Here is a 14,172-nt window from a genome sequence, read left to right as displayed (position 1 = left end):
ACCCATTGTACAGGTAGACGTCATCCATTGTACAGGTAGACATCACCCATTGTACAGGTAGACATCACCCATTGTACAGGTAGACATCACCCATTGTACAGGTAGACATCACCCATTGGACAGGTAGACATCATCCATTGGACAGGTAGACATCACCCATTGTACATGTAGACATCCTCCATTGTACAGGTAGACATCACCCATTGGACAGGTAGACATCACCCATTGGACAGGTAGACATCACCCATTGTACAGGTAGACATCACCCATTGGACAGGTAGACATCATCCATTGGACAGGTATACATCCTCCATTGTACAGGTAGACATCACCCATTGTACAGGTAGACATCACCCATTGGACAGGTAGACATCATCCATTGGACAGGTAGACATCCTCCATTGTACAGGTAGACATCACCCATTGTACAGGTAGACATCACCCATTGGACAGGTAGACATCACCCATTGTACAGGTAGACATCACCCATTGTACAGGTAGACATCACCCATTGTACAGGTAGACGTCATCCATTGTACAGGTAGACGTCATCCATTGTACAGGTAGACATCACCCATTGGACAAGTAGACGTCATCCATTGTACAGGTAGACATCACCCATTGGACAGGTAGACATCACCCATTGTACAGGTAGACATCACCCATTTACAGGTAGACGTCACCCATTGTACAGGTAGACGTCATCCATTGTACAGGTAGACATCACCCATTGTACAGGTAGACATCACCCATTGTACAGGTAGACATCACCCATTGGACAGGTAGACATCATCCATTGGACAGGTAGACATCACCCATTGTACAGGTAGACATCCTCCATTGTACAGGTAGACATCACCCATTGGACAGGTAGACATCACCCATTGGACAGGTAGACATCACCCATTGTACAGGTAGACATCACCCATTGGACAGGTAGACATCATCCATTGGACAGGTAGACATCACCCATTGTACAGGTAGACATCACCCATTGTACAGGTAGACATCACCCATTGGACAGGTAGACATCCTCCATTGTACAGGTAGACATCACCCATTGTACAGGTAGACATCACCCATTGGACAGGTAGACATCACCCATTGTACAGGTAGACATCACCCATTGTACAGGTAGACATCACCCATTGTACAGGTAGATATCACCCATTGTACAGGTAGACGTCATCCATTGTACAGGTAGACATCACCCATTGTACAGGTAGACATCACCCATTGTACAGGTAGACATCACCCATTGTACAGGTAGACATCACCCATTGGACAGGTAGACATCCTCCATTGTACAGGTAGACATCACCCATTGTACAGGTAGACATCACCCATTGGACAGGTAGACATCACCCATTGTACAGGTAGACATCACCCATTGTACAGGTAGACATCACCCATTGTACAGGTAGATATCACCCATTGTACAGGTAGACGTCATCCATTGTACAGGTAGACATCACCCATTGTACAGGTAGACATCACCCATTGTACAGGTAGACATCACCCATTGGACAGGTAGATATCATCCATTGGACAGGTAGACATCACCCATTGTACAGGTAGACATCCTCCATTGTACTGGTAGACATCACCCATTGGACAGGTAGACATCACCCATTGGACAGGTAGACGTCATCCATTGTACAGGTAGACATCACCCATTGTACAGGTAGACATCACCCATTGTACAGGTAGACATCACCCATTGTACAGGTAGACGTCATCCATTGTACAGGTAGACATCACCCATTGTACAGGTAGACATCACCCATTGTACAGGTAGACATCCTCCATTGGACAGGTAGACATCATCCATTTGTTTCACGGTCATTTGACTGTTAAACTCAATTGTTATCCCATGTACAGGTATATGTAAAAAGAGTGCACGATTAGTTAAATTTAAAGCACTGCCTCTGCTTTGGATCGAACCCGGGACCTCTGGCTTACTAGTCGTACGCTCAACCTATCGAGCTAAAGAGAAAATCTCTTTAGCCGAGCGGTATATTGCGGCTAGTATTTACCATGTAACAATGCTCGATATACAAATGTAATGTTTGACGATATATCTGTAGCGGAACTGGGCCGGGTTGATCATTGGCGACCAGGTAGCTCAATTGGTAGAGCATCCGGCTAGTGTTCGGAGGTCCCGGGTTCGAACCCCGGTCTGGTCGTGCATTTTCTTACTCCTACTACATTTGATGCCTTTGACCAAACCTTGTTTCAAGTGAGGTGAATAGTTGACAAGGGGATACCCGACCTGGATTGTGAGTTGTGAAGTCTTCGGGGTCGAAGACTTTAAAAGGGAGGGAAGAATGTAGCGGAACTGGGCAGGGTTGATCATTGGCAATTAGCATCCGGCTAGTGTTCGGAGGTCCCGGGTTCGAACTCCGGTCTGGCCATACATTTCCCCACTCCTACTACATATCTAGCAAGTTTACGAATATCGCTAATATCATTAATTCTTAGTAACTGTATAAGTTTACACATGGAAAGATTTCGGATAATACGGTTTTAAGTATTTTACTCTCAGAAGATGATAATCAACTCGCTTGTAACCGACTCCAACAACGACCCATTACAATGAGTCAATTTAGATCAGAAATCAGCAGAGCACTCGACAATTAATCCTAAGTACTGGGTTCGACTCCTCGCAGAGGCAGCCCTCTGATACATTAATGTCTCTATACACACCTATGCATGGCAAAAGATTCATAAACAACAAACACAGATTTCTAATAAAATAAATGTATTAAAAGTAACAAAATATTATTCCCTCCTTACCATATCCGAGGCATACATTTACATATTGAGTAAATACAAACAAGTATTATCATATTAACAAGTACTTAGACGAAATAAATAATTAAACAAAAAGTATTGGCGACGGAGGCAACACAGAAATTAAGGTTAAAAGCAAAATACATATATGCTTGAAGGCCAAAGTCATTAATCAACTAGTGTAATATTTTCCAGCGTGATGACGGCTGGAAGATGATATAAAATAGTACGACCTGCTGCAACACGGAACATGAACTTTTGAGGCGACTTACGTGGAACCCCCAATAGAATAAGATGTTCTTCTATGTCAGTCAGTCTTCTATTCCCACAACGTCATCTCAGAGTTGTCGTCCTTACATAGTGTTGGGCAGTTTCACTGATATAAGGAACGATAACTCCGGGTTTAGTACACATCACAGTATGTATTCACTTTTATTGTCATTTTTTTCACACCTATCGACATAACAACACGACGTTGTCGTGTGGCACTCTAACGCCGTAATGAGAGGCAGGGTCGCTTAGACAAAAAGAGTAAACATTGAAATTTTCTGTTCTAACTTTCAGTACATTTTTTTAAAAAGGAACGAATTCCGTATACACTATTTGTCATTTTCTGCAGCGAACATACATTTCAGTCATCTAATTGAAATGTCCCCTCTCTTGCCTTTGTAAAGGTTAAACTGGACCCCCTGTTCGCGCCACTTTGACACAAGTTCTCTTGTTTGAATAATTTCTTTTTTCTTTTTTCTTTCTTTTTCGGTCAAGATGCTTAACATCTGTCCTGATATGATCTTGTTTGTTGCAAGGTAGTTCAACCCTCTAAAACAAGGACGAACTAGTAAAACAGGAATTGCGCGACACCAAGATCAAATTAGTCGTCTTTGACTTAATTAGTTGTAGGCTTTGTGGTTAATTTTGCTTAATTAGCACTAACTGAGCAATTGTCAGCGGAGTATTGGTATACATAATTGTATATAATTTAGCAGATAACGGTAATGAATTGTGAATGGTGTGTTAAAATTACAAATTATTTTTTAGTGAACATGCATATTTGAGCACATTTTGACATTTACATTTAGAAAGTTTGCTATCTATAAGTTAATGGAAGATAAGGGCGAATCCGGTGGAGGAAAGTGTTCCGAGAGGGGGAGTCTGGCCTTCTTCGGGCGTAAACTATTTACAATAGTTAGGCTATTCCATCGAATGTGATTACATATGTATATAAACAACAACAGCCAATCACTGCCGTGCTTCTATAAATGGTGACGCATGCTCAAACGAAGTCGTGTTACTATAGTCGGGCCAAGTGATTGAGCAAAGACGAATAGACATGCGCATTGTAACGTGTTTTTCTACGCATGCGCATTATACTTGTAACCAAAGTGAATCGGTTTCTACAATAGTTAGATAGACTGACATTCGTCATAACTCGGCCGATTCCGTATTCACTACCGAATTCAGCCGAAGTTAGCCGATTGCTCTGTGTAAAATAATCAAGGCAGGGAAATAGATATGGCAGAAGTTGAAACTAAATCGATGGGAAATTAAATTAATTATTCGACCGATATCTATAATGTATCAACAAACATTTCGGTTTATTTTTAATCAATAAAGAAAAACTATGTTGACCATTCAAACATGTAAACACTTTCTGAAGAATATGAAAATGGTTAATATTTGATATATCGATATGTTTTGATTAGAATAAATATGGTACTGAACGCTTATTCAGTAGGTACTTATTGATCTGCTATGGTTGACAATGTAACTCTTTTTAGATGAAGGTACAAAATAACCACACTGTATAATCAATAAACCTATTTATCGGCGAAAGTTTTCCGGATGTGCCTAATATCAAATGTGTGTTGGTGTGTGCAGCTGCTATGACGTTATCAATAATTCATTCGAAAATTCAATAAATCATTAGAGAATACAATATAAAATGTTCGTTGCTAAAAGCCGGATGAAATATACATGAGTATAGACTTGTGTATGCAGTTGTTGTGGGTTGCGTTGGAGTCAAATTGAAAGCGATTAAAAATAGTCAACATTTTACATAATTGATATGTACGTGCATATGTTTGGTTTACGCTATGACCGTTATTTATTCGAGAATTCAGGGAAGATATTTTAAATACAAGTCCTGTGGGAAGTTACAATCGTGGTTATAATTTAAGCAGTAAACATCCAGGGCTTCCGTCCCTCATTGATATCACAGATAATTTTGCCCAGAGGATCTACACAACGTAAAAATATACAAAATGAACACATTTACATACTTAGCACATTGAAAGGAAATAATTACACATAGACTTGGACAATTCCCAACCCCGCCGTCCGTATTGGAAGTATGTGTCATGTCCATGTGGATAAACAATATGCCCATACTATCACAAATATTTTATAAAAAACGAAATTGGGTCATCACATTCTTTTAAAGAAATATTAGTCATATAAATAAACATCACGCATTTGTTTACTCTTTTAAATAGGTTTAGACACCACACCATCAGGAATAGTAATACTGTTACGAAGGTAAAGACCAAAGGTTAATTCGAAAGTTTTCACGCAGGTCAATAATTTTAATTCTGAAATTGAGCAGGTAGTTAGAGAAACAATTCTATAAATAACGTATCATATAATGCCTGCCAATTCCAGAAATATCCTGTGGTACCATGTTTTAAATTCCAATCTTTCGGGGAAAAGGCTTTTGTAAGATATGTCCTATATTTCGTTTGTTATGTAAATGTTTTACCAGTCTGTTCATGGTTTGATCTTTGAATATCTAATTGTATTTTCTATCTAACAAATAAAATAATTTGAATCTAAAATTATGATTTCTATCATTGAAGCCAGTGGTCGTAAGCATTTTACTGAATAAAATTCAATCGGACGTCTTCGTGGATTTCCGGCTTATTCCGATAAATACCGACAATGTGCGATTGGGATGAAATTACAGGAGGGGTGCCTTACAACACTGCTATTCCATTTTATCTTACGTTATTAGAGAGAAGACATGTTATAGAATCCTTATTTTGTCTGTAGAGAGTGATGGTCCTCAGCTTTGCGCTTGTTCCAGTGCATTGTCTAGTCGTTCTTTAGCCCAATTCATATCCAGGGTTCGCGTCACTCTCTCCATGAACGCACTGCGTGCTGGTCTGAACCGTAAACGGTGTCGCTGGATGAAAACATGACGGTATCATTAATACACCGATTGGAGGATTTTAAAATATGTTTTACAGATCAAATTGCCAAAGTGGCAAGACAGGTTTCAAATCGATGGCAACTCTATTACAGCAGTATGATTTTGAATACGTTCAGCTTTCATAAATCATTTAGGGGCTTCAGCAAGACAATGCTCACAGATAATGGAATTTTTGTACAGTTTTGCATGTTGTTGAAGACAAAGTGGAGTTAAATTTGGAAACAATTCAAAAATTGAAAACAACTTACGTTGAACTCGCCAGGCTTGGTTGGAAATGGCTCCTGGTCCAAAATTAACTCTCTTTCCCATTTTGGCAGCATATGTACAGGGGGCGCCATTTGCAGGCCTTTGATATTCCGGTCAGCGGCTCTATCAAGTGGTTCGCCGTGAACTGAGAAATGGAAAGATGGATACGGTCACGGAATTACGGAGAAGTTTGTTTATGAAATGAAAAAGTATATATGTACATGTACTATCTTGTCTAAATAAACTCACATTCTGCTAATATGACATGCCACTCGGAACATCTCGAATGAGACTCGCGCCACATCATCTCGACTATGATGAGAGCTTACATTTTGTAACAAGGGAACTATTTTTCAAAACAATAATTCGTTTTCTGTAGTCGATGGAAAATTCTGACAATGTATCGTTCTTACCATATGTTTATCTTATTGATTGAATTACTTTTCAGGTATATTTATTATAACAATCCGAAACAACTGCGCTCCATCCGTGTTGGTTAGGAGTAAATTTATTATTTCGGGCAAAAAAGATGTTTGAATTCGTTACCTATTCATCTCACTGTTTGATATATACTTACTAATATTAAGTCTCTCAGTGTTGAAGTATAAATCAAACGGATCCGGTTCATCGTAAGTTGTAAACTCCGGTAATCCGAACTTTTTGATCGGCGGATACTGAAATGCAGGAAGGAATTGCACGTACAAGCAAAGTATTGATTTATAACTATTGGAATATGGCTCTTCTTACGTATGGGGTGTACGAACATAATAATAGATCCTAACGAAGGTTGCCCCTAAAACATATGGTCTCTCGATAGGGGTGGTCCCTTAACAGAGGTGGTCTTTAGTAGAGGTCAACCCTTGATATAAATGGTCTCTTAACAGAGGTTGTTACTTAACAGAGGTGTTCTCTTAACATAGGTGGTCTCTTAACATAGGTGGTCTCTTAACATAGGTGGTTCCTTAACAGAGGTAGGGTCCTTAACAGAGGTGGTTCCTTATCAGAAGTGGTTCCTTAACAGAGGTGGTTTCTTAACATAGGTGGTTCCTTAACAGAGGTGGTTGCTAAACAGAGGTGGTCCTTTAACAGGGGTGGCCCTTTAACAGGGGTAGTTCCTTAAAAGAGTTGGTCCCTTAACAGAGGTGGTTTCTTGACAGAGGTGGTTCCTTAACAGAGGTGGTTCCTTAACAGAGGTAGTTCCTTAATAGAGTTGGTCCCTTAATAGAGTTGTTCTCTTTACAGAGGTGGTCCCTTAACAGAGGCGATTTCTTAACAGAGGTGGTTCCTTAACAGCGGTGATCCCTTAACAGATTCTGTCCATTACCAGGGTTGGTCCCTTAACACAGGTTGTTCCCTTACAGAGTTGGGTCCCAAACATAGGTCGTCCCTTAACAGAGAAGGTTCCTTAACAGAGTTGGTCCCTAAGCAGAGATGGTCCCTTAACAGAGGTTGTTTCAAAACAAAGGTGGTTCTAAGCTTAACATAGGTGGTCTCTTAAGAGAGGCGATTCCTTAACAGAGGTGGTCTATCAACATAGGTGGTTCATTAATATATGTGGTCCCTTAACAGAGAAGGTTCCTTAACAGAGGCGGTTCCTTAGCAGAGATGGTCGGTTAACAGAGGTGGTTCCTTATCAGAAGTGGTTTCTTAACCCAAGTGGTTTCTTAACAGAGGTGGTTCCTTAATAGAGGTGGTTCCTTATCAGAAGTGCATGGTTCCTTCACAAAGGTGGTTCCTTAACAGAGTTGGTCCCTTAACAGAAGTGGTTCCTTAACAGAGGTGGTTCCTTAACAGAGGTGGTCCTTTAACAGAGGTGGTCCTTTAAAAGAGTTGGTCCCTTAACAGATGAAGTCCCTTAAACATAGGCGGTTCCTTAAAAGAGTTGGTCCCTTAACAGAGGTGGTTTCTTAACAGAGATGGTTCCTTAACAGAGGTGGTCCTTGAACAGAGGTGGTTCCTTAACAGAAGTCGTCCTTTAACAGAGGTGGTTCATTAATAGATGTGGTCCCTTAACAGAGGTGGTCCTTTAACAGAGGTGGTTCCTTAACAGAGGTAGTTCCTTAACAGAGGTGGTTCCTTAACAGAGATGGTCCCTTAACAGAGGAAGTTCCTTAATAGAGGTGGCCCATTAACAGAGGTGGTCCCTTAACAGAGGTGGTCCTTAAACAGAGGTGGTTCCTTAACAGAGATGGTCCCTTAACAGAGGTAGTTCCTTAACAGAGGTGGTCCTTTAACAGAGGTGGTTCCTTAACTGAGATGGTCCCTTAACAGAGGTAGTTCCTTAACAGAGGTGGTTCCTTAACAGAGATGGTTCCTTAACAGAGTTGGTCCCTTAATAGAGGTGGTTCCTTAAAATAGTTGGTCCCTTAACAGAGGTGGTTTCTTAACAGAGATGGTCCCTTAACAGAGGTAGTTCCTTAACAGAGGTGGTCCTTTAACAGAGGTGGTTCCTTAACAGAGATGGTCCCTTAACAGAGGAAGTTCCTTAATAGAGGTGGCCCATTAACAGAGGTGGTTCCTTAACAGAGAAAGTCCCTTACCAGAGGTGGTATTTTATGTCTTGTTTTACGAGGTGTGATGGAGACATGTTAACACAGAAAGACAGAAAGATAACAATTAAGATATTCAATTTTGTAAAAGGGGTTTCTTCAATGTCGCTTCAGTAGAAGGAACCCCCAATTCTTTGGGGACCCAATTTCTTTAAAAGGGGAATCTCTTAACAAAGATGATCTCTTGATATAACGCTCAAAGCACGCGATCTCTTTGGTCTCTAAATACATATGCTCTTTAAACCTGTGGTTTCTTAGCACTTTAAGTCTTAACTTGGTGATCTCTAAATTGGGGGGATTTCGTAACACATGTGATCGTTTAATCGAGATGGTCTATTGATATAGCTACACACTAAAGTGGCCTATGCATGAAAACAATAGTATGTACTACTATTTAATATATATATATATAATACATGTATTTGTGTGCATCAGGTACATAGTTATGTAGCTGTATCTACACATTTACTGATGGCAACATTTTGTTTGCAGACAACAATACCAAAAATAAAGTTAAAAACAAGTCAGAAGACATGAATATATCGTACTTACCCCTCTAAAATCATGCTCTGTTGGATTTACATACATTTCCGGTTTGAACATGCCCTCCCTTACGAATTTCTTCTTAGCTGTAAATGGTCGGTCTATATGAAATTGGGTGATTATTCGTCCTTCGGGTGCCATTTTGGGCATTAGAATTTTAGGAATTACTTTTGATGTAGGTTTCTTAACAAACACATGTTCACCAGGAAATGTCCCATACCGCCATGGTTGCATGGATTCTCTGGAGTTTCGTTTCGGCGGATTTGGCGCAAACTTCTGAGGCCGGAAGTCTGGAGGTGGGCGTTTCCAAATGTCATCGTCCTGTTCTAATCGCTTTTTGGAGAAATTGTTACTTCTTATAGAAATGAGCGATTCGTTAGCATCGTATTTTGTCTTTGAATCAAATCCAAATGGGTGCATGGACAGACTGCTCGCAGAGCTGTCCGATCGTCCGACCTGGTACCTCGGTACGTCCGACATGACCGAAGACGTACCACTCATCGTCAAGCCGTTGGTGGAACTTGTCCGAGTTCAAAACTTGTTTATCATTTCGTTACCATGCTGAAAGAGGATAAAATGATAGGTAAATGCATTGCTAGGTGATGAATGGGTACATCTAATAGCTAGACCGAAGTCCTAGCCACGGTACTAAAGCATTGAGTCTCGTTTAGGGCAGTCTCGGCTCCTATCGACTGTCAAGGTATCGCTCTACCATCTGAAAGTGAAACAAAGGGATGTAACTCTGACAGACCATCATGCGTTTAGGGTTCACAGGATACTCGGAATTAGCATTACTGTGTATAGTAAAGTAATGACATAAGGGTCAGGGGATACTCGGAATTAGCATTACTGTGTCTGTGTATAGTTAAGTAATGGCATAAGGGTCAGGGGATACTCGGAATTAACATTTATATAAGGGTCAGGGGATACTCGGAATGAACATTTCTGTGTAAAACTAAATATTGACATACGGGTCAGGGGGATACTCGGAATTAACATTTCTGTACAGAGTAAAGTAATGACGTAAGGGTCAGGGGATACTCGGAATTAACATTTCTGTGTATAGTAAAGTAATGACGTAAGGGTCAGGGGATACTCGGAATCAACATTTCTGTGTATAGTTAAGTAATGGCATAAGGGTCAGGGGATACTCGGAATGAACGCTTCTGTGTATAGTAAAGTAATGATATAAGGGTCAGGGGATACTCGGAATTAACATTTCTGTGTATAGTAAAGTAATGGCATAAGGGTCAGGGGATACTCGGAATTAACATTTCTGTGTATAGTAAAGTAATGACGTAAGGGTCAGGGGATACTCGGAATCAACATTTCTGTGTATAGTAAAGTAATGACGTAAGGGTCAGGGGATACTCGGAATGAACATTTCTGTGTATAGTTAAGTAATGGCATAAGGGTCAGGGGATACTCGGAATTAACATTTCTGTGTGTAGTTAAGTAATGGCATAGGGGTCAGGGGATACTCGGAATGAACGTTTCTGTACAGAGTAAAGTAATGACGTTAGGGTCAGGGGATACTCGGAATCAACATTTCTGTGTATTGTAAAGTAATAACGTAAGAGTCAGGGGATACTCGGAATTAACATTTCTGTGTATTGTAAAGTAATAACGTAAAGGTCAGGGGATACTCGGAATTAACATTTCTGTGTATTGTAAAGTAATAACGTAAGAGTCAGGGGATACTCGGAATTAACATTTCTGTGTATTGTAAAGTAATAACGTAAAGGTCAGGGGATACTCGGAATTAACATTTCTGTGTATAGTTAAGTAATGGCATAGGGGTCAGGGGATACTCGGAATGAACGTTTCTGTGTATAGTAAAGTAATGATATAAGGGTCAGGGGATACTCGGAATTAACATTTCTGTGTATTGTAAAGTAATAACGTAAAGGTCAGGGGATACTCGGAATTAACATTTCTGTGTATTGTAAAGTAATAACGTAAAGGTCAGGGGATACTCCGAATTAACATTTATGTGTATAGTTAAGTAATGGCATAAGGGTCAGGGATACTCGGAATCAACATTTCTGTGTATAGTTAAGTAATGACGTTAGGGTCAGGGGATACTCGGAATTAACATTACTGTGTGTAGTAATGACACAAGGGTCAGGGGATACTCGGAATGAGCATTCCTTGGTATTCCATGCATTTAATTGATATCAGGGGATCAGTAACATCTGTGTCTTAGTATAAAATCACATATAACAAAAAATACGACTTATCTTGTGACTGTCAATGTCATATGGTATTAAGGTCTATTTCATTCGTAATTAGTTTGAATGCACCTGAATAAGCCTATTGGGGCGTTTAAAAATCTATGTGAAAGGTAACGATCAATCACTTCGAGCACGTTAACAACGCCAATGTGTAGGAGAACTCGGGAAAGAAGTTACACTTTATGTTGGTGTAGTCTTCGATTTCTTACCGGGTTCAATGTTTGAGTAAAAAGTTAAACAAAATTCTAAACGCACCTGGAAACCCTTGTCGGCTCAGAAATTGGATATGTATGCAAATACACTGAAGGGTAATCAATGAGCTAAATGGATTTACCTGCAAGCCTGTTCCTGTTTACTTTAAATACTAACCTGCTGTGAAAGCTACCGTATCTTTCTAAAATGTCGTCCATCAATAAAAGGGTAGGTGTAAATATAATTGAAATTAATAAACAATTGATAAAATACCGGTGACATTTTTAATTGAAATAAATTGATTTTCTCTAGCACCACCAAACACCAAATCAATAAAATAAATATTAGAAAAATATAACAGGTGGCTATGTCTTTGAAATACACGATATGATTAGAGGAAACGGCTGGAAATAACAGTCTTAATCATGTTTGGCTGCTTTTTGCTGAGAGTGTTAGACTATTAGTATAAAATGAAGATACAGGTCAGGTAGTTCGGGACCTGTCCCTTTCTTTCTTTCCTTTTCTTTCTTTCTTTCTTTCTTTCTTTCTTTCTTTCTTTCTTTCTTTCTTTCTTTCAAAGCAATGGATAAATAATTAAATGAAGGAACGAATGACTGAACGAATGCCTGCATCAAATACATGCATCCATTCTTTATTTTTCAACTATATAACGTCAATACAGTTTAAAATTGAAAAAAACTAACCTGACGTAACGAATTGTTTCCCTTGGTTCAGGGATGGGTGTGGGGCCGGGTTGCGAACTAAAAAGTGGGTTAAATATGCAGTTTTATACTCCAGTAATCTGAACAGCTTTTTGGAGATATATGAGAAAGAAGACGCGATTTTATCTGTTTTAAAGTATGCGTCAGGTTGTAGTCCGTATGTCCTATCTCTAACACTGATATAATCACTCCGTGATACGAAATATAATCTCCCAGGTACAAAAGACACAGGTAGATCACCAAGTCGGCACAGGTATGTGATTGATCATAGGTAAATGAGTACCTGTGGTACTAATTATAGCACCACTGATTAACAATATGAATTATATACCTGGGAATATGCTTGCTGGTTGTAGATAGTGGTGACTGATTTAAATGCTAACGGAAAATAGAAAATCCATTAAAGTTGATTGTTCCTTTTGTTGTGAACGTTTGTTTTACTGTATACAACTGAACAACATTCAATGTTTAACTTTACTGACTATTAACAATCGTTTAAATTTAGCTGATGTAAGTTATTGTGACCTCATATTATACCTGTATTGACTAATTAGTTGAAATAAATAATCTTACATGCATTTTTGTTATATGTGTGGATGGAATTATAAGTAACACCAAGGCAATTGGGAGTGGGAGGGGTTGAGGGTGGGGGAGGGGTTGTTCAAATGGGCAGAATAAGAATGTTTTAATGTATAAATACCGGTTTGCCGTTCTGATATTGTTAATACTTCTTGTTTGTAGAACGAGAACTTCAATATTTACTTTTAAATTTCCTATAATGGACCTGTATATGTTAGAATAACTTGAGACTTTGTATACATACATTTAATAATTTCCTATACCCTAACGCCTTCCTGTCACGTCCTGTCCACGTCCGTGTAACACATACAGGTAAATACTATACAGGTGTGTGTATATATATACTAGAGTAGGTAAATTAAATAATTAGTACGATTCTTACCTGTACGAATTTTCCCCTCATATACACATGTAATTAACAGATTCCAGGCTATCATCCATCGAGATAAGTTAAACTCTCTATCTGTGCCTTTTATCTTAAACCTCGTTAATTTTTCACGGTTTAAACCAACTTCCGAAGTCGCTGAGCTATAGTCTTATGGAGGCAGACATGTTTCGGGTTGTCATGGGAAGGTTGACAGAAGTCGAAAAGCGTCAAACTGACATGCGCAAAGGGTATAAAAAGATTAAGCAACCGTGGCATTGATAATGGCAGACGCTTTTATAAGGGACTAACTCAGGGGTATTATAGTCCGCCAATATACACCGGGTGTTAAAGTAGGTTCATTGAAAGCCGCTTTAAAGATCGATCTTCGACGACGTACGAGTAATGTATTTTTGTATATATACACAGAGATACATGTATTTCAACAGAACGATCGAAGGTAGTGCTTAACGGTTGGTAGCACTCAGAAAATAGATAACATCCATTTTTAATGTAACGACGGTTTTGTTTAAATCTATAAAGTCACCAGGGATCAAAATGTCTGTTGTCGTCATACTCGTTAGGTACAAGATAGGATTCGCCTGTCTACAAGTCACATTTATCAAACGTGGTCTTTGTAATTCAAGGTTTTAACGTAATGTCATGTTCATCGCGATAATAATATTTATTACATTTTTACCAGTGAAATATCAAAATTATTCATTCTGTAAAAGTGATATTTTTC

At 39.2% G+C, this 14,172-nt stretch overlaps 1 protein-coding gene and 1 non-coding gene across 2 annotated transcripts; one reads left to right on the top strand and one right to left on the bottom strand.

Annotated features, from left to right (window-relative positions):
- The first annotated feature begins 2,114 nt into the window (after positions 1-2,114).
- Trnat-agu lies at positions 2,115-2,186 on the top strand. Its single transcript has one exon. It is a non-coding gene; the product is annotated as a tRNA-Thr (tRNA).
- A 558-nt stretch (positions 2,187-2,744) lies between these two features.
- LOC117343687 lies at positions 2,745-13,651 on the bottom strand. The gene is made up of 5 exons (XM_033906149.1): positions 13,446-13,651; positions 9,346-9,897; positions 6,822-6,918; positions 6,247-6,389; positions 2,745-5,971 (listed from the first exon to the last, which is right to left on the bottom strand). Exons 2-5 carry the CDS (start codon positions 9,835-9,837, stop codon positions 5,852-5,854), a joined length of 852 nt encoding a protein of 283 aa, XP_033762040.1. The 5' UTR covers positions 9,838-9,897; positions 13,446-13,651; the 3' UTR covers positions 2,745-5,851.
- Between the last annotated feature and the right edge of the window lie 521 nt (positions 13,652-14,172).

The sequence above is a fragment of the Pecten maximus genome, chromosome 15 (assembly GCF_902652985.1).
Source record: "Pecten maximus chromosome 15, xPecMax1.1, whole genome shotgun sequence".
Lineage (NCBI taxonomy): Eukaryota > Metazoa > Mollusca > Bivalvia > Pectinida > Pectinidae > Pecten > Pecten maximus.
The sequence above is the reverse complement of the archived record's forward strand: the minus strand, read 5'-3'. Positions and strand labels throughout refer to the sequence as shown.

Excerpts from the sequence above, each read along its gene's own strand:
- LOC117343687 (XM_033906149.1), bottom strand. The coding sequence starts at position 9,837 with ATGAGTGGTACGTCTTCGGTCATGTCGGACGTACCGAGGTACCAGGTC. Across the intron at positions 6,919-9,345 it reads CAGAGCATGATTTTAGAGGG|TATCCGCCGATCAAAAAGTT; the intron begins GTAAGTACGATA and ends CCTGCATTTCAG. Across the intron at positions 5,972-6,246 it reads CCAAGCCTGGCGAGTTCAAC|CGACACCGTTTACGGTTCAG; the intron begins GTAAGTTGTTTT and ends GTTTTCATCCAG.